Source organism: Oncorhynchus kisutch, linkage group LG9, assembly GCF_002021735.2.
Source record: "Oncorhynchus kisutch isolate 150728-3 linkage group LG9, Okis_V2, whole genome shotgun sequence".
Taxonomy (NCBI): Eukaryota; Metazoa; Chordata; class Actinopteri; order Salmoniformes; family Salmonidae; genus Oncorhynchus; species Oncorhynchus kisutch.
This window is the reverse complement of record NC_034182.2, coordinates 23752163-23774150: the sequence shown is the minus strand read 5'-3', so window position 1 is coordinate 23774150 and position 21988 is coordinate 23752163. Positions and strand designations below refer to the sequence as shown.

The 21988-nt window shown below is 42.9% G+C and overlaps 1 protein-coding gene and 9 non-coding genes across 10 annotated transcripts in view; 1 reads left to right on the top strand and 9 right to left on the bottom strand.

The window, feature by feature from the left end:
• LOC109896930 (alpha-actinin-3-like) overlaps window positions 1–8921 on the top strand; it is a 33905-nt gene extending 24984 nt beyond the window's left edge. The window contains exons 11-22 of the mRNA XM_031832196.1: window positions 118–265; window positions 713–863; window positions 1036–1144; window positions 1445–1585; window positions 1876–2058; window positions 3033–3167; window positions 4648–4827; window positions 5280–5426; window positions 5783–5848; window positions 6204–6362; window positions 6495–6571; window positions 7096–8921. Of these exons, the coding sequence (XP_031688056.1) occupies window positions 118–265; window positions 713–863; window positions 1036–1144; window positions 1445–1585; window positions 1876–2058; window positions 3033–3167; window positions 4648–4827; window positions 5280–5426; window positions 5783–5848; window positions 6204–6362; window positions 6495–6571; window positions 7096–7177 (1578 nt within the window). The 3' untranslated portion in view covers window positions 7178–8921. The remainder of the gene's footprint in view (window positions 1–117; window positions 266–712; window positions 864–1035; window positions 1145–1444; window positions 1586–1875; window positions 2059–3032; window positions 3168–4647; window positions 4828–5279; window positions 5427–5782; window positions 5849–6203; window positions 6363–6494; window positions 6572–7095) is intronic.
• A 2385-nt stretch (window positions 8922–11306) lies between these two features.
• Window positions 11307–11380, bottom strand: trnan-guu (transfer RNA asparagine (anticodon GUU)). Its single transcript has one exon. It is a non-coding gene; the product is annotated as a tRNA-Asn (tRNA).
• Window positions 11381–12488: 1108 nt separating this feature from the next.
• On the bottom strand, window positions 12489–12562 carry trnan-guu (transfer RNA asparagine (anticodon GUU)). Its single transcript has one exon. It is a non-coding gene; the product is annotated as a tRNA-Asn (tRNA).
• A 1108-nt stretch (window positions 12563–13670) lies between these two features.
• On the bottom strand, window positions 13671–13744 carry trnan-guu (transfer RNA asparagine (anticodon GUU)). The gene has a single exon. It is a non-coding gene; the product is annotated as a tRNA-Asn (tRNA).
• Window positions 13745–14852: 1108 nt separating this feature from the next.
• Window positions 14853–14926, bottom strand: trnan-guu (transfer RNA asparagine (anticodon GUU)). Its single transcript has one exon. It is a non-coding gene; the product is annotated as a tRNA-Asn (tRNA).
• Window positions 14927–16031: 1105 nt separating this feature from the next.
• Window positions 16032–16105, bottom strand: trnan-guu (transfer RNA asparagine (anticodon GUU)). Its single transcript has one exon. It is a non-coding gene; the product is annotated as a tRNA-Asn (tRNA).
• Window positions 16106–17210: 1105 nt separating this feature from the next.
• trnan-guu (transfer RNA asparagine (anticodon GUU)) lies at window positions 17211–17284 on the bottom strand. Its single transcript has one exon. It is a non-coding gene; the product is annotated as a tRNA-Asn (tRNA).
• A 1108-nt stretch (window positions 17285–18392) lies between these two features.
• On the bottom strand, window positions 18393–18466 carry trnan-guu (transfer RNA asparagine (anticodon GUU)). Its single transcript has one exon. It is a non-coding gene; the product is annotated as a tRNA-Asn (tRNA).
• A 1105-nt stretch (window positions 18467–19571) lies between these two features.
• trnan-guu (transfer RNA asparagine (anticodon GUU)) lies at window positions 19572–19645 on the bottom strand. The gene has a single exon. It is a non-coding gene; the product is annotated as a tRNA-Asn (tRNA).
• A 1108-nt stretch (window positions 19646–20753) lies between these two features.
• Window positions 20754–20827, bottom strand: trnan-guu (transfer RNA asparagine (anticodon GUU)). The gene has a single exon. It is a non-coding gene; the product is annotated as a tRNA-Asn (tRNA).
• Between the last annotated feature and the right edge of the window lie 1161 nt (window positions 20828–21988).

Here is a 21988-nt window from a genome sequence, read left to right as displayed (position 1 = left end):
CTGGATATCTGACTGTTCCACCAACATTACAAGACCCAGTATAGTCAACCAACTAACTGACATCCATCTATAATACTACCCATGTTATACCCCATCTTCGTCTCTCTCCTCCCCCAGGACATAGCCAATGCATGGAAGGGTCTGGAGCAGGTGGAGAAGGGATACGAGGAGTGGCTTCTTACTGAGATCAGACGTCTGGAGAGACTGGACCACCTGGCTGAGAAGTTCAAGCAGAAGTGTTCCCTGCACCAGTCCTGGACCTCAGGTAATAACAGAGCGAGTGAGAGAGGGAGGGGAGGTGAGAGGGGTGTGTAGAGCCAGAGGGGAGGAAGGGCAGGTGGGGGGTAGAGAGAGAGGCGCGCTAAAGGGGATATCAATTTTGAATTGTAAAATCCACTTTGAGTCAAGCCCCTACAGTACATCAACTTTCAACCCTCAGACGTCATGCGCCACAGCGCTCACAGGTGGATGGGGATGGAGAGGTAGAACGGAGAGGAGAGGTAAAGGAGTTGGAGAGAGAACGGAGGGGAGAGGTAAAGGGGATAGAGAGAACGGAGAGGTATAGGGGATAGCGGGATAGAACCGAGAGGAAAGGTAAAGGGGATAGAGAGATAGAATGGAGAGGTAAAGGGGTTTCGAGAGGTAAAGGGGTTAGGGAGGTAGAGAGCGAGAGGTAGAGAGCGATAACGACTTAACTGTGTCTCTCCCCCAGGTAAAGAAGAGCTGCTGTCCATGAAGGACTATGAGTCGGCCTCTCTGATGGAGATCAGGGCTCTGATGAGGAAACACGAGGCCTTTGAGTCTGACCTGGCCGCTCACCAGGACCGAGTGGAGCAGATCGCCGCTATCGCCCAGGAGCTCAAGTAAGCAGGGACGGAGGGAGGGATGGTGAGAGGGAGGTGTGGAGGACCGGTGGGAGGAGGGAGTGGCGGTAGAAAGGATAAACGTAGTGAAGTTGTAGAAAAAAAGGGATTGACGTACAGTGTGTACTTGGAGACTGATACTGATCAGTGTGTTTGCCCGTTTCTCTCTCAGTGAGCTGGACTACCATGACGCGTCCTCTGTGAACGCCCGCTGCCAGGGCATCTGTGACCAGTGGGACAACCTGGGTACGCTGACACAGAAGAGGAGGGACTCCCTGGAGGTACTGAACCACACACGTACAACAGACACCGTAATATAATCATATTGTATACGCCGCTTAAGCGGACGCTTTTGGTTGGAGAATGTGATCCCTGCAGGAACTGAGCACACGGCCTCTTACCAACTGAGCCACCACGAGCCAGGAGATGTTCCAGGTCACCTGTCTCAGGAAAAACTCCTGTCCCTTCCAATAACACCTAGTGGTGGTCACATCAAGCCATTACATGTGCTACTGTGACTACTTAGCAGGGATGGCTTCACACTGTATATGGATGTTACATCTTGTCCTGGTCTTTCCTAGCGCGTGGAGAAACTGTGGGAGACCATTGACCAGCTGTACCTGGAGTTCGCCAAGAGGGCGGCGCCCTTCAACAACTGGATGGACGGAGCCATGGAGGATCTGCAGGACATGTTTATCGTCCACAGCACCGAGGAGATCCATGTACGTGTGTGTGTGTGTGTGTGTGAGCGTGTGTGTGTGTGTGTGAGCGTGTGTGTGTGTGTGTGTGAGCGCGCGTGTGTGTGTGTGTACAATACGTAACATTAACGGTCGGATGGACTCTCGTTTCTCTCTGCATTCCCTCGCTCTCTCTCGTTATTTCCCATATCACTCCATTCTCACTCCTTATTCCCCCCCCCCCTCTTCTCGTTATGTGACACACACCACACCTTTTGATCATCTCGCTCCTTCCCACTGTATCCCTCCATTCTCACTCCTCCTCTCCTCTCCAGTCTCTGATTACAGCCCATGACCAGTTCAAGGCCACCCTACCAGAGGCTGATAAGGAACGCATGGCCACCATGGGCATCCAGAGCGAGATTGTGAAGATCGCTCAGACTTACGGCATCAAGCTGTCAGGAGTCAACCCCTACACCAACCTCTCCCCCCAGGATATCACTAACAAGTGGGAGGCGGTGAGTACAACACACTCTGGGAAGCCAACAGAGAAGCTGAAATGGTTTTCTATTTTTAATTGTACTTCCTTCCCTGGCTAGGTTTCTACACTCTAGATTGTAGTCAAGAGACACTTGTCCTGTGACAGTCATTGTGTCTGTAGTGTGTATTTTTTCTCACACTCTGCGGCTGTAAGTTGCTTCATGTTTTAGGGTTACACCTTAGAGCAGGGCTTTCCGACCCTGTTCCCGGAGAGCTCCTTGTACCCTCATGTAAAGGTTTTCGCTCCAACCCAAGTTGTAACTGACTTCACTGAGACGATGCTGAAATAATCCATCTACGGGCAAGTCGGTGACCCGTTTTTCATTTGGGCCGAAATCTAAATGAAAGAAAAGTTATCTTGCAAATTCAGCAGGCTGTGGTGTGAAATGGGCTTTTTTAGTTGACTACCTATTGTTAATGTCGTCTTTGATCGGTTTGGTGTGTTTATCAATGAACAAGCCCCGTTTTATCCCTCTGCTGTTGATAAAATAAGTCATACAAAAGTTTTACGCTGCGTGAGGTTTCAAATGCATTCTACCATTACGAAATGTGTAACCTGATCGGTATTTTGACATGACAGTTTTTGAACACACAAAATAACATTTCATGAATCAAATATTTCATCAGTCGCCTTCCTCAAACGAAGGGGATTATGACGCAATCTTTGCGAGAGGGGGGGATTTGCTTTAATTGGTCCTCAACTCACGGCTCCGACATAGCTCTGAGTTAGTGTGCCCCGGAGCAGATTAGTTCCGAAGGATTCGTCGCCATAGAAGGTGAGCCACTTTCGTGGTACCGGTTATCTGAGTTTGAACTCAAGGTTGACCAAAGTTACCTCACGAACTCCTCAAATCCGGTACGTAGTATAGGGCTCTGCTCTCGAGTCACAGAGTAACGCAACGCCATCTCTACCAAGTGTGTTGACGACCAATGTCCCTGTCTCCCTCCGTAGGTGAAGCACCTTGTTCCTCTCAGGGACCAGATGCTGCAGGAGGAGGTGGCCAGGCAGCAGGCTAACGAGAGGCTGAGGCGCCAGTTCGCTGCCCAGGCCAACATCATCGGACCCTGGATCCAGACCAAGATGGAGGTACAGTTACTTCAGCTAGAGCAGTGGTCACCAACCTTTTTCTGAGTCGAGTTCCCTTTCTGAGTCGAAATGGAAGCGGAAATCTACCGCTCGGATTAAAAAACAAAACAACAACAACAAAAGCATGAATTAAAAAATGTAAGCATATGCAACATTAACCAATTAAAAACAGTTCTGTAGCAATGAGGTTTGTGCAGTAGGCTATAGACCCAATACGTTATCACTGCAGATTGGCTATGCTGGAATTACCCTGCCAATGTTGTTCTTCTCAGACCATTTTGAAATATAACTTGTTGTTTTACTGTTGAGGCACAGCTAATTGAGGATAATAATATATATATATATATATATATATATATATATTTTGTACTGGACTCATCCGTCCCTCAGCTCTCCCTCCGCTGAGAAGAGGGGACACAGTCTTCCAGCTGATGGTGAAACTCAAGTCGCACTGCATTATTTCTGCCTCGTGCGCCAATTCATGTTGTTACTCCTATTGACCAGAGAAAGTGAAATATTCCTCGATATTAGAAAAGACAAAAGCCGCTAATGACAACAACGCAAGCTTAGCGGAACACTTTGCTGTACTCATTTGTTGCAGCTGCAGTACTAGTTGTAGCGTGAGTGGAAGTAGGGAGAATGTGCATTGTATGGCTTCTGGAAGTGTTGAACAAACTGTCGACAGTGCCGAATAACAACTTAGACATGAAGTTATTCATAAAAGCAGCATCTCTTTGCTGTATTCATTGAGTCGCTCTAGTCATGGTTTTAAACGTTTTTAAATCTCACGGTGTCAACTGTATTGTGCATTCGAGACTTCTTTTTACAGTCCATGGCTCGAGGAAACTGTGCAGACATGGTGATCTGAGCTTTCTGACTGGCCAGAGGTAGGCCTATAGGTGCACTTGATTTGATCTCTGGGCCTGCCGGGTAGGCGGAGTTCTACCTTCCGATACATAACACTTTGTCTTCCCGGTGCTAGGGCTGCTGAATGAAGTGCACCTACTGACAACAGCACGAAACAGATACAAATAAGGAATGCAAGACTTTATCGTTGCGTTCGACCGGTTGGTGACCACTGAGCTAGAGCTACACGGTCCTACGAGTTTGAAATCCTCTTTTATGAAATCCTCATTCCACTCATTGTACTCTCATGTCATTATGCCATGTTTGGTATGGCGAGAAGTGAAATGTTAGCACAAACAGACTGGTACCCAGGCTAAGCAGCGACAGGGTCTCCGAACCCCAAACACGCAGAGGTTCGCAACATCTACTGTGCCTACACTTATGGGTCAGAGTAGGAGCGCTGATCTAGGATCACTTTTGCCTTTTAGATTATAATTAATGGACCTAATCCTAGATTCTATATCTGATCCTAGATTTGACGCTTTATGAATACGGAAGCCTGAACTGTCATCCATTCACACTTCTCAGTTCTCACTACCTCCTTTTTCTCCACCCCCTCTCTCCCCCTCTACAGGAGATTGGTCATGTGTCTGTGGACATCGCCGGTTCTCTAGAGGAACAGATGAACAATCTCAAGCAGTATGAACAAAACATTATCAACTACAAGTGTAACATCGACAAACTGGAGGGAGACCACCAGCTCAGCCAGGAGTCCCTCATCTTTGACAACAAACACACCAACTACACCATGGAGGTAATACAACTCACAACTGGACAACACACAACTACAAAAAACACATCTGCACAACACACAACTACACAACAAACACACAACTACACCATGGAAGTAAAGTATCTTATATCCTAGACCTAGGTTAAATATCATATACTCCCCTATTTGGACAGTGAAGCTAAAACGTTTAATTTGGCTATACTCCAACATATTGGATTTGAGATCAAATGTTTTATATGAGGCGACAGTACAGAATGTCACCTTTAATTTAGGGATTTCATAAATATCAGTTTTACCGTTTAGAAGTTAGTGCACTTTATGTATCTAGTTCCCCTTTTGAATGTGTCATAAGGTGTCACTTATAGTGCATTAAAGTAGTCAAAAGTTTAGTATTTGGTCCCAAATTCCGAGCACGCAATTATTACGTCAAGCTTGTGACTCTCTGCTCCCTCGTTCCCTCTCTCCCTCTGCAGCATATCCGTGTGGGCTGGGAGCAGCTGCTGACCACCATCGCCCGCACCATCAACGAGGTGGAGAACCAGATTCTGACCCGCGATGCCAAGGGTATCAGCCAGGAGCAGCTCAACGAGTTCAGAGCCTCCTTCAATCACTTCGACAGGGTAAAGATATATATATATATATATAATATATTATTGTACTTGCATTTCTTCCACTTGTCTTTTTACTTCCTGGCTCAGATTTGACAGAAAGCGACTATTTTGAAGAAGGTTTTTACTTGCAATGACAGTGATATGTGATGATTTTTTACCTACCATAGTTGAATACACTGACTGTAAGTGTGAATTTGGAATCGTCAGTGATTTCTTGCCATCGTAGTTGATCCTCCACACGGAGGGACAGTGTCTCTAGGGTGTCACCTTCACATAATCGTTGGTCATTGCGTCACTGCATCGTTCATTGATCACATGTCCAATCATAAAAACGGATGCTTGTGTTCTCCCTCTCTCTTTTGCAGAAGAGAAACGGCATGATGGACCCCGACGACTTCCGTGCCTGTCTCATCTCCATGGGTTACGATCTGGTGAGTAGCCTAGCTACCAACAGGAAGTGACCTCCCCTTCATTTCTCCTCAGTCCCTTTATTGAAAATGACTGCGCTCTTTCTGGTTGTATACGGTTATAGTATGAATGGCATCCGTTTTTATACTGAAGGTTTCAAAACATGTTCTCCTCAACAATGATATGAAAATAACCTACTCTAACGTGTTGTCCAATAGGGTGAGATGTTCTAATCTATTGTAACATATTGTCCAATAGGGTGAGGTGTTCTAATCTACTGTAACATGTTGTCCAATAGGGTGAGGTGTTCTAATCTACTGTAACATGTTGTCCAATAGGGTGAGGTGTTCTAATCTACTGTAACATGTTGTCCAATAGGGTGAGGTGGAGTTTGCCCGCATCATGACCTTGGTGGATTCAAACAACACAGGCGTGGTCACCTTCCAGGCCTTCATCGACTTCATGACCCGTGAGACGGCCGAGACAGACACCGCTGACCAGGTCATGGCTTCCTTTAAGATCCTGGCCTCCGACAAGGTGAGCTAGAACATTTTAATATGGCCAGATCTCCCTTGAAAAATTGGTATTTTCACATCTGTGGGACAACCTGGTAAATACAATTAAATAAATACATAGAAATGAAATAAATATATACCTCCTCTCTCCCAGGCCTACATCACGGTTGATGAGCTGCGCAGAGAGCTGCCCGCAGAGCAGGCTGAGTACTGCATCAGCCGCATGACCAGGTACACAGAATTACAAAGGTCAAATAGGGGGTGCTTATATTTGTCCTGTGTCACACGTGTACAACTGTGTAACCTATACAAGTGTGTGGCTATGACACAGGCCACTTTAGTAATATAATGTATCTCTAAGACCAAGGACACAGGCCACTCTAGTAATATAATGTATCTCTATTACCAGGTACATTAGACCTCTAGTAATATAATGTATCTCTATGACCAGGTACATTAGACCGCTCTAATAACATAATGTATCTCTATGACAAGGTACATTAGACCTCTCTAGTAATATAATGTATCTCTATGACCAGGTACATTAGACCTCTAGTAATATAATGTATCTCTATGACCAGGTACATTAGACCTCTAGTAATATAATGTATCTCTATGACCAGGTACATTAGACCTCTCTAGTAATATAATGTATCTCTATGACCAGGTACATTAGACCGCTCTAATAACATAATGTATCTCTGTGACCAGGTACATTAGACCTCTCTGGTAATATAATGTATCTCTGTGACCAGGTACATTGGAGCCGACGGCCCAGCCGGAGCCCTCGACTACATCTCTTTCTCCAGCGCACTCTATGGAGAGAGCGACTTGTAAACCCCCTCTCCTGTATGGAGAGAGCGACTTGTAAACCCCCTTTCCTCCTCCTCTCGTCTTCCCTTCATTTCCCCCCTCTCCTGTATGGAGAGAGCGACTTGTAAACCCCCTTTCCCCCTCCTCTCGTCTTCCCTTCATTTCCCCCCTCTCCTCTATGGAGAGAGCGACTTGTAAAACGCCTCCTGCTCTTTCTTCCCTCCATCCTCTCCCTCCTGTACAGAGAGAGGTTTAGTTACCCCTTCCCTTCCCTTCCCCTCTCCTCTTTTCCCCTTCCACACTCCCCAGCCCTATACCTCGCCTCCTCAAATAATATTACAATTCCTATTATTTGGAAGGGTTGAAAAGAAAACAATGAAATACTGGTTGGTTGGTTGGTTGTGTATTGATGCAGATGCATGCTCTGTTTGTAGTAGAAATGCTGTCCATGTTGAATGGTTGAATCTCCCCCCCCAACACACAAATCCTTTATAGCAGCTCTCCGTCCCCATGCAAACACCCCTCTCTTTCCACAGAAACGTGTAAAGTTGTCCCAATGCTTTCATAATGTTGTAATTTGGTATTTCAGAGAGTATAGGGTGCCATCAGAAGAGAGCAGTGAATTGTGGGTAAAAGGTAGTTAACCCCTGATCTCTGATCAACTTGTTTAGAGGGGTGAGGACACTGACAGGAATAATTATTTTTGATTGGAGGATAGGGTGAGGATGCTGACAGGAAGGATAATTTTGATTGGAGGAATCAAAGATAAAGGAGTATAATAACTGTTATGGCCAGAAAGAAGTGTGTCGGTCACCACTCTCCTCTGTCTCATCCCTCTATCATCACTCCATCATCTGTACCAGGTATATGACAACACCAATAGAATGATATAATATGTCATATTTTACATATACTATTTCATATCATGTCCAATGAAACCATATTGAGGTTGTCTGCTTGCTGTGCATTTTGAGAGGAGCGAGAGACAGGTAGAGGTGTTGAGTAGTGAAAAAGAGCGAGAGAGAAGGAAATCAGGTAATGTTCTGGAGATAAAGGAATATGGACTCAGGAACCCAGGTATGGTGAAACAAAGCTAGGCCCAGGCTTCATCCAAAATGGCACCCTATTCCCCATAGGCTCTAGTCAAAAGTAGTGCACTACATAGGTTATAGGGTGCCATTTTGGACTCTGTGTAGCCCAACTATCTATGCAAGGAAGCTTTTAGGTTGTGGTCCAGTTCAATAAGAGGATGGCTGCGTTCCAGGCTGACCACACCGCAGACGGCTGCCAGATCTCACAACGCCTGGATACTTGTTAAACATATCAGCTAACCGCATCATATGGTATAGCAATCTGATGCCTGACTGTACAGTTGATGAGGTGGCACTCAACCATTTGCAATGTAATTGGCCTGGAACATGACATGTTTAAAACAGAACCTGAGAATGTCAGCCATGAAGTGAGCAAGGGTATTCTAATGACAGTGGGCAATCCTCAAATCGGCACCCAATTCCCTATGTCGTGCACTAGTTTTGACTTGATCCGAAGTCGCCAAGTGCACTACGGAGGGAACAGGGTGTCATTTAGGACAGCGACAGAACCGGTAACTCCCCTTTGCGTGGATTCTTTCTCTTCTGTCTTCTCTATTATTCCTTCCTCCTGTTTTCCCTCTGTTCTATCACCCGCTACAAGAGCTTGCTTCCACACAATCCTTCAAAGTTAAAGTCACACCTTGGAATAAATAAAAAAGGAAAACTATATTACTATATGAAGTTTTGTGTTGTGTTTTTATTTCCCATCGATCACCATAAAGGGACTGGCAATACTGTTGAAGTAACATCCGTTGCAACTGTTCAGAAGTAAACCAAAATGTCCAGGGCAGTTCCTGGTTCATTAAATATTACATAAATACAAGAAGGAACTGCAAGACTTATTTAAATGTAAACACTGTAATGTCTCTAGGACTTACAGACTTTATAAAGCATAAACATTCAAGAATGAAAATGTAATATGAAACTGAGTTTATTGGATATATATAGACAAAATCCATTCACAGCGCATATCAGCAGAGCACTTCAGCCAGACACTCGGGGTCATTCTAAACATGACAGTTATGGCAACCAATTCATACACTCTATTCTTTTAAATAGTTCAGTGGAGTTTTCCTTATTTAATCTTGTTAACCTTTACAGGATCGGTATCCCCCCCCCCCCCCCGCAGGACGGTTGAGCTAATGTAGGCTAATGTGATTAGCATGAGGTTGCAAGTAACAAGATCATTTGCCATGACATAGATATATCTGATATGGGCAGAAAACTTAAATTCTTGTTAAGCTAACTGCACTGTCCAATTTACAGTAGCTATTACAGTGGCAGAATACTATGCTATTGTTTGAAGAGGGCACAGTTATGAACTTGAAAATGTATGAATAAACCAATTAGACACATTTGGGCAGTCTTGATATAACATTTTGATCAGAACTGCAATGGTTAATTGAATCAGTCTAAAACTATGCACATAAACCGCTGCCATCTAGTGGCCAATATCTAAATTGAGCCTAACCTGGAATAGTACATTATGGCTTTCCCTTGCATTTCAAAGATGATGAAAAAAATAAATGCATGCTTTTTTCTTTGTATCTTTTACCAGGTCTAATGTGTTACATTCTCCTACATTAATTTCACATTTTCACAAAACTCAAAGTGTTTATTTTCAAATAATATCAAGGATATGCATATCCTTGTTTCAGGTCCTGAGTTACAGGCAGTTAGATTTGGGTACTGATGGCATCTACAGTTGTGGCTAGATGGAATACAGCTACAGGCTAAAAGTTACATGTTCGAGTTGTGTCGGGGACAACTGCAGCATTTTAGCTAAACTTAAGCCTAACACTTCCCTAACCTAATTCTCCTAACCTGCTACTTTAATTCTCCTCTAACATGCAACGTTACGAAACAACAACACTTTGTTCCAATGGTTGTGTTAACGTGCATCGAAAGTGCAGCAACATTTTCAAGGAAGTAGACCTGTAGTTTTCTAATGTTTGTTAGCTTTTTGAATGGCCTTAAAAGGGCAAAAATGTAGCGCAATATTCGTTAGCGCAACATTATATTAAGAGGCATCTGGCAGGAGTAAATTCAGCCACAATCACAAATATATTCTGATAAATATATATTTTAAACAACTGCATTTTCACAAATGTAATATATAATCGCCAAGCCCATTCCAAACAATCAGGGGACTGACTCTAGAAGAATGATGAAGTGGCTAGTCACTTTCATGGCGTATAGGCGTACATATACACACACACACACTGGACCAACATTGTCCTTCTCGCGAGATAAATATAAATGCTAAGGTTTTTCATGCCAGATTGACATCATTTACGTTGTCATACCAGCCAGATTAATAAAAATAAATTACATGTTCCTTGGAGAACACAGAATGATCAAGCTATTCAGTAACAGAAGATCAGAGACCATTGACAGCCATTTTACCAGTAGGTATCGTAACTTGTCATCTTTCATGTTCAACAACACACCAATCACATGTGACAACAGGAAACACAGCAGGTCAAAAGCAAGCTTACTGTAAGGCCAGGAAGGTCTTCCATATCACTAGAAACAGAAATACAGCATCCCTGGGTGGGCTCAAATCACCAACTTTTAAATTAACAGTCTAACGCACCAACCAATTGCACCAAAGAGACTTGTGGTTATACTGACCCTCAGCAGGCCATAGTCTCGTGGAAACTCACAACAAGTCAGGAAGGCCAGGAAGGTCTTCCATATCGCTAGAAACGGAAAGACAGCATCCCTGGGTGGGCTCAAATCACCAATTTTTTTATTAAGAGTCTAACGCGCCAACAAATTGCACCAAAGAGACTTGTGGTTATACTGACCCTCAGCAGGCCATAGTCTCGTGGAAACTCACAACAAGTCAGGAAGGGTCAGTTCACATCTCTACAATCTGAAAAATGTCATCCCTGGGTGGTGTCGAAGCACCAGACTTGAGATTGATAGTCAAACAAGCTAACTGTTTGATTGCACTTGAGAGGCTTGTGTTGGCATTGACCCTCAGCATGCCAAATTAACTGGGAATCTCATTAGAGGTCCAGGATGTCACATCCACATCATGGAGCACAAAACACTGTCGTCCCTGGGTGGGCTCGAACCACCAACCTTTAGATTAACAGTCTAACGCGCTAACCAATTGCGCCACAGAGACTTGTGATGTATAAGACCCTGACGCTTGATCGCTGGCCGTCCGTGCTCTCTTCCAACTGAACATGGAGTTTACAAAACAACAACACATTGTTCCAATGGTTGTGTTACCTTGCATCGAAAGGGCAGCAACATTTTCAAGGAAGTAGCCCTCTAGTTTTCTAATGTTTGTTTACTTTTTGAATGGCCTTAAAATGGCAAAAATGTAGCGCAATGTTCGTCAGTGCAGCATTATATTAAAAGGCATCTGGCAGGATTAAATTCAGCCACAATCACAAATATATTCTGATAAATATATATTTTAAACAACTGCATTTTTACAAATGTAATATATAATCGCCAAGCCAGTTCAATATAATTAGGGGACTGACTCCGGAAGAATGATGTAGTAGCGAGTCACTTTCATGGCGTATAGGCATACATATACACACAAACACACACACACACACTGAACCAACATTGTCCTTCTCGCAAGATAACTATAAATGCTAAGGTTTTTCATGCCAGATTGACATCATTTACGTTGTCATACAAGCCAGATTAATAAGAATAAATTGTATGTTCCTTGGAGAACACAGAATGATCAAGCTATTGAGTAACAGAAGATCAGAGACCATTGACAGCCATTTTACCAGTAGGTATAGTAACATGTCATCTTTCATGTTCAACAACACACCAATCACATGTGACAACAGGAAACACGGCAGGTCAAAAGCAAGCTTACTGTAAGGCCAGGAAGGTCTTCCATATCGCTAGAAACGGAAAGACAGCATCCCTGGGTGGGCTCAAATCACCAATTTTTTTATTAAGAGTCTAACGCGCCAACAAATTGCACCAAAGAGACTTGTGGTTATACTGACCCTCAGCAGGCCATAGTCTCGTGGAAACTCACAACAAGTCAGGAAGGGTCAGTTCACATCTCTACAATCTGAAAAATGTCATCCCTGGGTGGTGTCGAAGCACCAGACTTGAGATTGACAGTGAAACAAGCTAACTGTTTGATTGCACTTGAGAGGCTTGTGTTGGCATTGACCCTCAGCATGCCAAATTAACTGGGAATCTCATTAGAGGTCCAGGATGTCACATCCACATCATGGAGCACAAAACACTGTCGTCCCTGGGTGGGCTCGAACCACCAACCTTTAGATTAACAGTCTAACGCGCTAACCAATTGCGCCACAGAGACTTGTGATGTATTTGACCCAGACGCTTGATCGCTGGCTGTCCGTGCTCTCTTCCAACTGAACATGGAGTTTACGAAACAACAACACATTTGTCCAATGGTTGTGTTACCTTGCATCGAAAGGGCAGCAACATTTTCAAGGAAGTAGCCCTGTAGTTCTCTAATGTTTGGTTGCTTTTTGAATGGCCTTAAAATGGCAAAAATGTAGCGCAATGTTCGTCAGTCCAAAATTATATTAAAAGGCATCTGGCAGGATTAAATTCAGCCACAATCACAAATATATTCTGATAAATATATATTTTAAACAACTGCATTTTTACAAATGTAATATATAATCGCCAAGCCAGTTCAATATAATTAGGGGACTGACTCCGGAAGAATGATGTAGTAGCGAGTCACTTTCATGGCGTATAGGCATACATATACACACAAACACACACACACACACTGAACCAACATTGTCCTTCTCGCAAGATAACTATAAATGCTAAGGTTTTTCATGCCAGATTGACATCATTTACGTTGTCATACAAGCCAGATTAATAAGAATAAATTGTATGTTCCTTGGAGAACACAGAATGATCAAGCTATTGAGTAACAGAAGATCAGAGACCATTGACAGCCATTTTACCAGTAGGTATAGTAACATGTCATCTTTCATGTTCAACAACACACCAATCACATGTGACAACAGGAAACACGGCAGGTCAAAAGCAAGCTTACTGTAAGGCCAGGAAGGTCTTCCATATCGCTAGAAACGGAAAGACAGCATCCCTGGGTGGGCTCAAATCACCAATTTTTTTATTAAGAGTCTAACGCGCCAACAAATTGCACCAAAGAGAGTTGTGGTTATACTGACCCTCAGCAGGCCATAGTCTCGTGGAAACTCACAACAAGTCAGGAAGGGTCAGTTCACATCTCTACAATCTGAAAAATGTCATCCCTGGGTGGTGTCGAAGCACCAGACTTGAGATTGACAGTCAAACAAGCTAACTGTTTGATTGCACTTGAGAGGCTTGTGTTGGCATTGACCCTCAGCATGCCAAATTAACTGGGAATCTCATTAGAGGTCCAGGATGTCACATCCACATCATGGAGCACAAAATACTGTCGTCCCTGGGTGGGCTTGAACCACCAACCTTTAGATTAACAGTCTAACGCGCTAACCAATTGCGCCACAGAGACTTGTGATGTATTTGACCCAGACGCTTGATCGCTGGCTGTCCGTGCTCTCTTCCAACTGAACATGGAGTTTACGAAACAACAACACATTTGTCCAATGGTTGTGTTACCTTGCATCGAAAGGGCAGCAACATTTTCAAGGAAGTAGCCCTGTAGTTTTCTAATGTTTGTTTGCTTTTTGAATGGCCTTAAAATGGCAAAAATGTAGCGCAATGTTCGTCAGTCCAAAATTATATTAAAATGCATCTGGCAGGATTAAATTCAGCCACAATCACAAATATATTCTGATAAATATACATTTTAAACAACTGCATTTTTACAAATGTAATATATAATCGCCAAGCCAGTTCAATATAATTAGGGGACTGACTCCGGAAGAATGATGTAGTAGCGAGTCACTTTCATGGCGTATAGGCATACATATACACACAAACACACACACACACACTGAACCAACATTGTCCTTCTCGCAAGATAACTATAAATGCTAAGGTTTTTCATGCCAGATTGACATCATTTACGTTGTCATACAAGCCAGATTAATAAGAATAAATTGTATGTTCCTTGGAGAACACAGAATGATCAAGCTATTGAGTAACAGAAGATCAGAGACCATTGACAGCCATTTTACCAGTAGGTATAGTAACATGTCATCTTTCATGTTCAACAACACACCAATCACATGTGACAACAGGAAACACGGCAGGTCAAAAGCAAGCTTACTGTAAGGCCAGGAAGGTCTTCCATATCGCTAGAAACGGAAAGACAGCATCCCTGGGTGGGCTCAAATCACCAATTTTTTTATTAAGAGTCTAACGCGCCAACAAATTGCACCAAAGAGACTTGTGGTTATACTGACCCTCAGCAGGCCATAGTCTCGTGGAAACTCACAACAAGTCAGGAAGGGTCAGTTCACATCTCTACAATCTGAAAAATGTCATCCCTGGGTGGTGTCGAAGCACCAGACTTGAGATTGACAGTGAAACAAGCTAACTGTTTGATTGCACTTGAGAGGCTTGTGTTGGCATTGACCCTCAGCATGCCAAATTAACTGGGAATCTCATTAGAGGTCCAGGATGTCACATCCACATCATGGAGCACAAAACACTGTCGTCCCTGGGTGGGCTCGAACCACCAACCTTTAGATTAACAGTCTAACGCGCTAACCAATTGCGCCACAGAGACTTGTGATGTATTTGACCCAGACGCTTGATCGCTGGCTGTCCGTGCTCTCTTCCAACTGAACATGGAGTTTACGAAACAACAACACATTTGTCCAATGGTTGTGTTACCTTGCATCGAAAGGGCAGCAACATTTTCAAGGAAGTAGCCCTGTAGTTTTCTAATGTTTGGTTGCTTTTTGAATGGCCTTAAAATGGCAAAAATGTAGCGCAATATTCGTCAGTCCAAAATTATATTAAAAGGCATCTGGCAGGATTAAATTCAGCCACAATCACAAATATATTCTGATAAATATATATTTTAAACAACTGCATTTTTACAAATGTAATATATAATCGCCAAGCCAGTTCAATATAATTAGGGGACTGACTCCGGAAGAATGATGTAGTAGCGAGTCACTTTCATGGCGTATAGGCATACATATACACACAAACACACACACACACACTGAACCAACATTGTCCTTCTCGCAAGATACCTATAAATGCTAAGGTATTTCATGCCAGATTGACATCATTTACGTTGTCATACAAGCCAGATTAATAAGAATAAATTGTATGTTCCTTGGAGAACACAGAATGATCAAGCTATTGAGTAACAGAAGATCAGAGACCATTGACAGCCATTTTACCAGTAGGTATAGTAACATGTCATCTTTCATGTTCAACAACACACCAATCACATGTGACAACAGGAAACACGGCAGGTCAAAAGCAAGCTTACTGTAAGGCCAGGAAGGTCTTCCATATCGCTAGAAACGGAAAGACAGCATCCCTGGGTGGGCTCAAATCACCAATTTTTTTATTAAGAGTCTAACGCGCCAACAAATTGCACCAAAGAGACTTGTGGTTATACTGACCCTCAGCAGGCCATAGTCTCGTGGAAACTCACAAGTCAGGAAGGGTCAGTTCACATCTCTACAATCTGAAAAATGTCATCCCTGGGTGGTGTCGAAGCACCAGACTTGAGATTGACAGTCAAACAAGCTAACTGTTTGATTGCACTTGAGAGGCTTGTGTTGGCATTGACCCTCAGCATGCCAAATTAACTGGGAATCTCATTAGAGGTCCAGGATGTCACATCCACATCATGGAGCACAAAACACTGTCGTCCCTGGGTGGGCTCGAACCACCAACCTTTAGATTAACAGTCTAACGCGCTAACCAATTGCGCCACAGAGACTTGTGATGTATTTGACCCAGACGCTTGATCGCTGGCTGTCCGTGCTCTCTTCCAACTGAACATGGAGTTTACGAAACAACAACACATTTGTCCAATGGTTGTGTTACCTTGCATCGAAAGGGCAGCAACATTTTCAAGGAAGTAGCCCTGTAGTTTTCTAATGTTTGGTTGCTTTTTGAATGGCCTTAAAATGGCAAAAATGTAGCGCAATGTTCGTCAGTCCAAAATTATATTAAAAGGCATCTGGCAGGATTAAATTCAGCCACAATCACAAATATATTCTGATAAATATATATTTTAAACAACTGCATTTTTACAAATGTAATATATAATCGCCAAGCCAGTTCAATATAATTAGGGGACTGACTCCGGAAGAATGATGTAGTAGCGAGTCACTTTCATGGCGTATAGGCATACATATACACACAAACACACACACACACACTGAACCAACATTGTCCTTCTCGCAAGATAACTATAAATGCTAAGGTATTTCATGCCAGATTGACATCATTTACGTTGTCATACAAGCCAGATTAATAAGAATAAATTGTATGTTCCTTGGAGAACACAGAATGATCAAGCTATTGAGTAACAGAAGATCAGAGACCATTGACAGCCATTTTACCAGTAGGTATAGTAACATGTCATCTTTCATGTTCAACAACACACCAATCACATGTGACAACAGGAAACACGGCAGGTCAAAAGCAAGCTTACTGTAAGGCCAGGAAGGTCTTCCATATCGCTAGAAACGGAAAGACAGCATCCCTGGGTGGGCTCAAATCACCAATTTTTTTATTAAGAGTCTAACGCGCCAACAAATTGCACCAAAGAGACTTGTGGTTATACTGACCCTCAGCAGGCCATAGTCTCGTGGAAACTCACAAGTCAGGAAGGGTCAGTTCACATCTCTACAATCTGAAAAATGTCATCCCTGGGTGGTGTCGAAGCACCAGACTTGAGATTGACAGTCAAACAAGCTAACTGTTTGATTGCACTTGAGAGGCTTGTGTTGGCATTGACCCTCAGCATGCCAAATTAACTGGGAATCTCATTAGAGGTCCAGGATGTCACATCCACATCATGGAGCACAAAACACTGTCGTCCCTGGGTGGGCTTGAACCACCAACCTTTAGATTAACAGTCTAACGCGCTAACCAATTGCGCCACAGAGACTTGTGATGTATTTGACCCAGACGCTTGATCGCTGGCTGTCCGTGCTCTCTTCCAACTGAACATGGAGTTTACGAAACAACAACACATTTGTCCAATGGTTGTGTTACCTTGCATCGAAAGGGCAGCAACATTTTCAAGGAAGTAGCCCTGTAGTTTTCTAATGTTTGTTTGCTTTTTGAATGGCCTTAAAATGGCAAAAATGTAGCGCAATGTTCGTCAGTCCAAAATTATATTAAAATGCATCTGGCAGGATTAAATTCAGCCACAATCACAAATATATTCTGATAAATATATATTTTAAACAACTGCATTTTTACAAATGTAATATATAATCGCCAAGCCAGTTCAATATAATTAGGGGACTGACTCCGGAAGAATGATGTAGTAGCGAGTCACTTTCATGGCGTATAGGCATACATATACACACAAACACACACACACACACTGAACCAACATTGTCCTTCTCGCAAGATAACTATAAATGCTAAGGTTTTTCATGCCAGATTGACATCATTTACGTTGTCATACAAGCCAGATTAATAAGAATAAATTGTATGTTCCTTGGAGAACACAGAATGATCAAGCTATTGAGTAACAGAAGATCAGAGACCATTGACAGCCATTTTACCAGTAGGTATAGTAACATGTCATCTTTCATGTTCAACAACACACCAATCACATGTGACAACAGGAAACACGGCAGGTCAAAAGCAAGCTTACTGTAAGGCCAGGAAGGTCTTCCATATCGCTAGAAACGGAAAGACAGCATCCCTGGGTGGGCTCAAATCACCAATTTTTTTATTAAGAGTCTAACGCGCCAACAAATTGCACCAAAGAGACTTGTGGTTATACTGACCCTCAGCAGGCCATAGTCTCGTGGAAACTCACAACAAGTCAGGAAGGGTCAGTTCACATCTCTACAATCTGAAAAATGTCATCCCTGGGTGGTGTCGAAGCACCAGACTTGAGATTGACAGTCAAACAAGCTAACTGTTTGATTGCACTTGAGAGGCTTGTGTTGGCATTGACCCTCAGCATGCCAAATTAACTGGGAATTTCATTAGAGGTCCAGGATGTCACATCCACATCATGGAGCACAAAACACTGTCGTCCCTGGGTGGGCTCGAACCACCAACCTTTAGATTAACAGTCTAACGCGCTAACCAATTGCGCCACAGAGACTTGTGATGTATTTGACCCAGACGCTTGATCGCTGGCTGTCCGTGCTCTCTTCCAACTGAACATGGAGTTTACGAAACAACAACACATTTGTCCAATGGTTGTGTTACCTTGCATCGAAAGGGCAGCAACATTTTCAAGGAAGTAGCCCTGTAGTTTTCTAATGTTTGGTTGCTTTTTGAATGGCCTTAAAATGGCAAAAATGTAGCGCAATGTTCGTCAGTCCAAAATTATATTAAAAGGCATCTGGCAGGATTAAATTCAGCCACAATCACAAATATATTCTGATAAATATATATTTTAAACAACTGCATTTTTACAAATGTAATATATAATCGCCAAGCCAGTTCAATATAATTAGGGGACTGACTCCGGAAGAATGATGTAGTAGCGAGTCACTTTCATGGCGTATAGGCATACATATACACACAAACACACACACACACACTGAACCAACATTGTCCTTCTCGCAAGATAACTATAAATGCTAAGGTATTTCATGCCAGATTGACATCATTTACGTTGTCATACAAGCCAGATTAATAAGAATAAATTGTATGTTCCTTGGAGAACACAGAATGATCAAGCTATTGAGTAACAGAAGATCAGAGACCATTGACAGCCATTTTACCAGTAGGTATAGTAACATGTCATCTTTCATGTTCAACAACACACCAATCACATGTGACAACAGGAAACACGGCAGGTCAAAAGCAAGCTTACTGTAAGGCCAGGAAGGTCTTCCATATCGCTAGAAACGGAAAGACAGCATCCCTGGGTGGGCTCAAATCACCAATTTTTTTATTAAGAGTCTAACGCGCCAACAAATTGCACCAAAGAGACTTGTGGTTATACTGACCCTCAGCAGGCCATAGTCTCGTGGAAACTCACAAGTCAGGAAGGGTCAGTTCACATCTCTACAATCTGAAAAATGTCATCCCTGGGTGGTGTCGAAGCACCAGACTTGAGATTGACAGTCAAACAAGCTAACTGTTTGATTGCACTTGAGAGGCTTGTGTTGGCATTGACCCTCAGCATGCCAAATTAACTGGGAATCTCATTAGAGGTCCAGGATGTCACATCCACATCATGGAGCACAAAACACTGTCGTCCCTGGGTGGGCTTGAACCACCAACCTTTAGATTAACAGTCTAACGCGCTAACCAATTGCGCCACAGAGACTTGTGATGTATTTGACCCAGACGCTTGATCGCTGGCTGTCCGTGCTCTCTTCCAACTGAACATGGAGTTTACGAAACAACAACACATTTGTCCAATGGTTGTGTTACCTTGCATCGAAAGGGCAGCAACATTTTCAAGGAAGTAGCCCTGTAGTTTTCTAATGTTTGTTTGCTTTTTGAATGGCCTTAAAATGGCAAAAATGTAGCGCAATGTTCGTCAGTCCAAAATTATATTAAAATGCATCTGGCAGGATTAAATTCAGCCACAATCACAAATATATTCTGATAAATATATATTTTAAACAACTGCATTTTTACAAATGTAATATATAATCGCCAAGCCAGTTCAATATAATTAGGGGACTGACTCCGGAAGAATGATGTAGTAGCGAGTCACTTTCATGGCGTATAGGCATACATATACACACAAACACACACACACACACTGAACCAACATTGTCCTTCTCGCAAGATAACTATAAATGCTAAGGTTTTTCATGCCAGATTGACATCATTTACGTTGTCATACAAGCCAGATTAATAAGAATAAATTGTATGTTCCTTGGAGAACACAGAATGATCAAGCTATTGAGTAACAGAAGATCAGAGACCATTGACAGCCATTTTACCAGTAGGTATAGTAACATGTCATCTTTCATGTTCAACAACACACCAATCACATGTGACAACAGGAAACACGGCAGGTCAAAAGCAAGCTTACTGTAAGGCCAGGAAGGTCTTCCATATCGCTAGAAACGGAAAGACAGCATCCCTGGGTGGGCTCAAATCACCAATTTTTTTATTAAGAGTCTAACGCGCCAACAAATTGCACCAAAGAGACTTGTGGTTATACTGACCCTCAGCAGGCCATAGTCTCGTGGAAACTCACAACAAGTCAGGAAGGGTCAGTTCACATCTCTACAATCTGAAAAATGTCATCCCTGGGTGGTGTCGAAGCACCAGACTTGAGATTGACAGTCAAACAAGCTAACTGTTTGATTGCACTTGAGAGGCTTGTGTTGGCATTGACCCTCAGCATGCCAAATTAACTGGGAATCTCATTAGAGGTCCAGGATGTCACATCCACATCATGGAGCACAAAACACTGTCGTCCCTGGGTGGGCTCGAACCACCAACCTTTAGATTAACAGTCTAACGCGCTAACCAATTGCGCCACAGAGACTTGTGATGTATTTGACCCAGACGCTTGATCGCTGGCTGTCCGTGCTCTCTTCCAACTGAACATGGAGTTTACGAAACAACAACACATTTGTCCAATGGTTGTGTTACCTTGCATCGAAAGGGCAGCAACATTTTCAAGGAAGTAGCCCTGTAGTTTTCTAATGTTTGGTTGCTTTTTGAATGGCCTTAAATGGCAAAAATGTAGCGCAATGTTCGTCAGTCCAAAATTATATTAAAAGGCATCTGGCAGGATTAAATTCAGCCACAATCACAAATATATTCTGATAAATATATATTTTAAACAACTGCATTTTTACAAATGTAATATATAATCGCCAAGCCAGTTCAATATAATTAGGGGACTGACTCCGGAAGAATGCTGTAGTAGCGAGTCACTTTCATGGCGTATAGGCATACATATACACACAAACACACACACACACACTGAACCAACATTGTCCTTCTCGCAAGATAACTATAAATGCTAGGTATTTCATGCCAGATTGACATCATTTACGTTGTCATACAAGCCAGATTAATAAGAATAATTGTATGTTCCTTGGAGAACACAGAATGATCAAGCTATTGAGTAACAGAAGATCAGAGACCATTGACAGCCATTTACCAGTAGGTATAGTAACATGTCATCTTTCATGTTCAACAACACACCAATCACATGTGACAACAGGAAACACGGCAGGTCAAAAGCAAGCTTACTGCTCAGGCCAGGAAGTCTTCACATATCGCTAGAAACGGAAAGACAGCATCCTGGGTGGCTCAAATCACCAATTTTTTTATTAAAGTCTAACCTCCAACAATGCACCAAAGAGACTTGTGGTTTATACTGACTCCTCAGCAGGCCATAGTCTCGTGGAAACTCACAAGTCAGGAAGGGTCAGTTCACATCTCTACAATCTGAAAATGTCATCCCTGGGTGGTGTCGAAGCACCAGACTTGAGATTGACAGTCAAACAAGCTAACTGTTTGATTGCACTTGAGAGGCTTGTGTTGGGCATTGACCTCAGCATGCCAAATAACTGGGAATCTCATTAGAGGTCCAGGATGTCACATCCACATCATGGAGCACAAAACACTGTCGTCCTGGGTGGGCTTGAACCACCAACCTTTAGATTAACAGTCTAACGCGCTAACCAATTGCGCC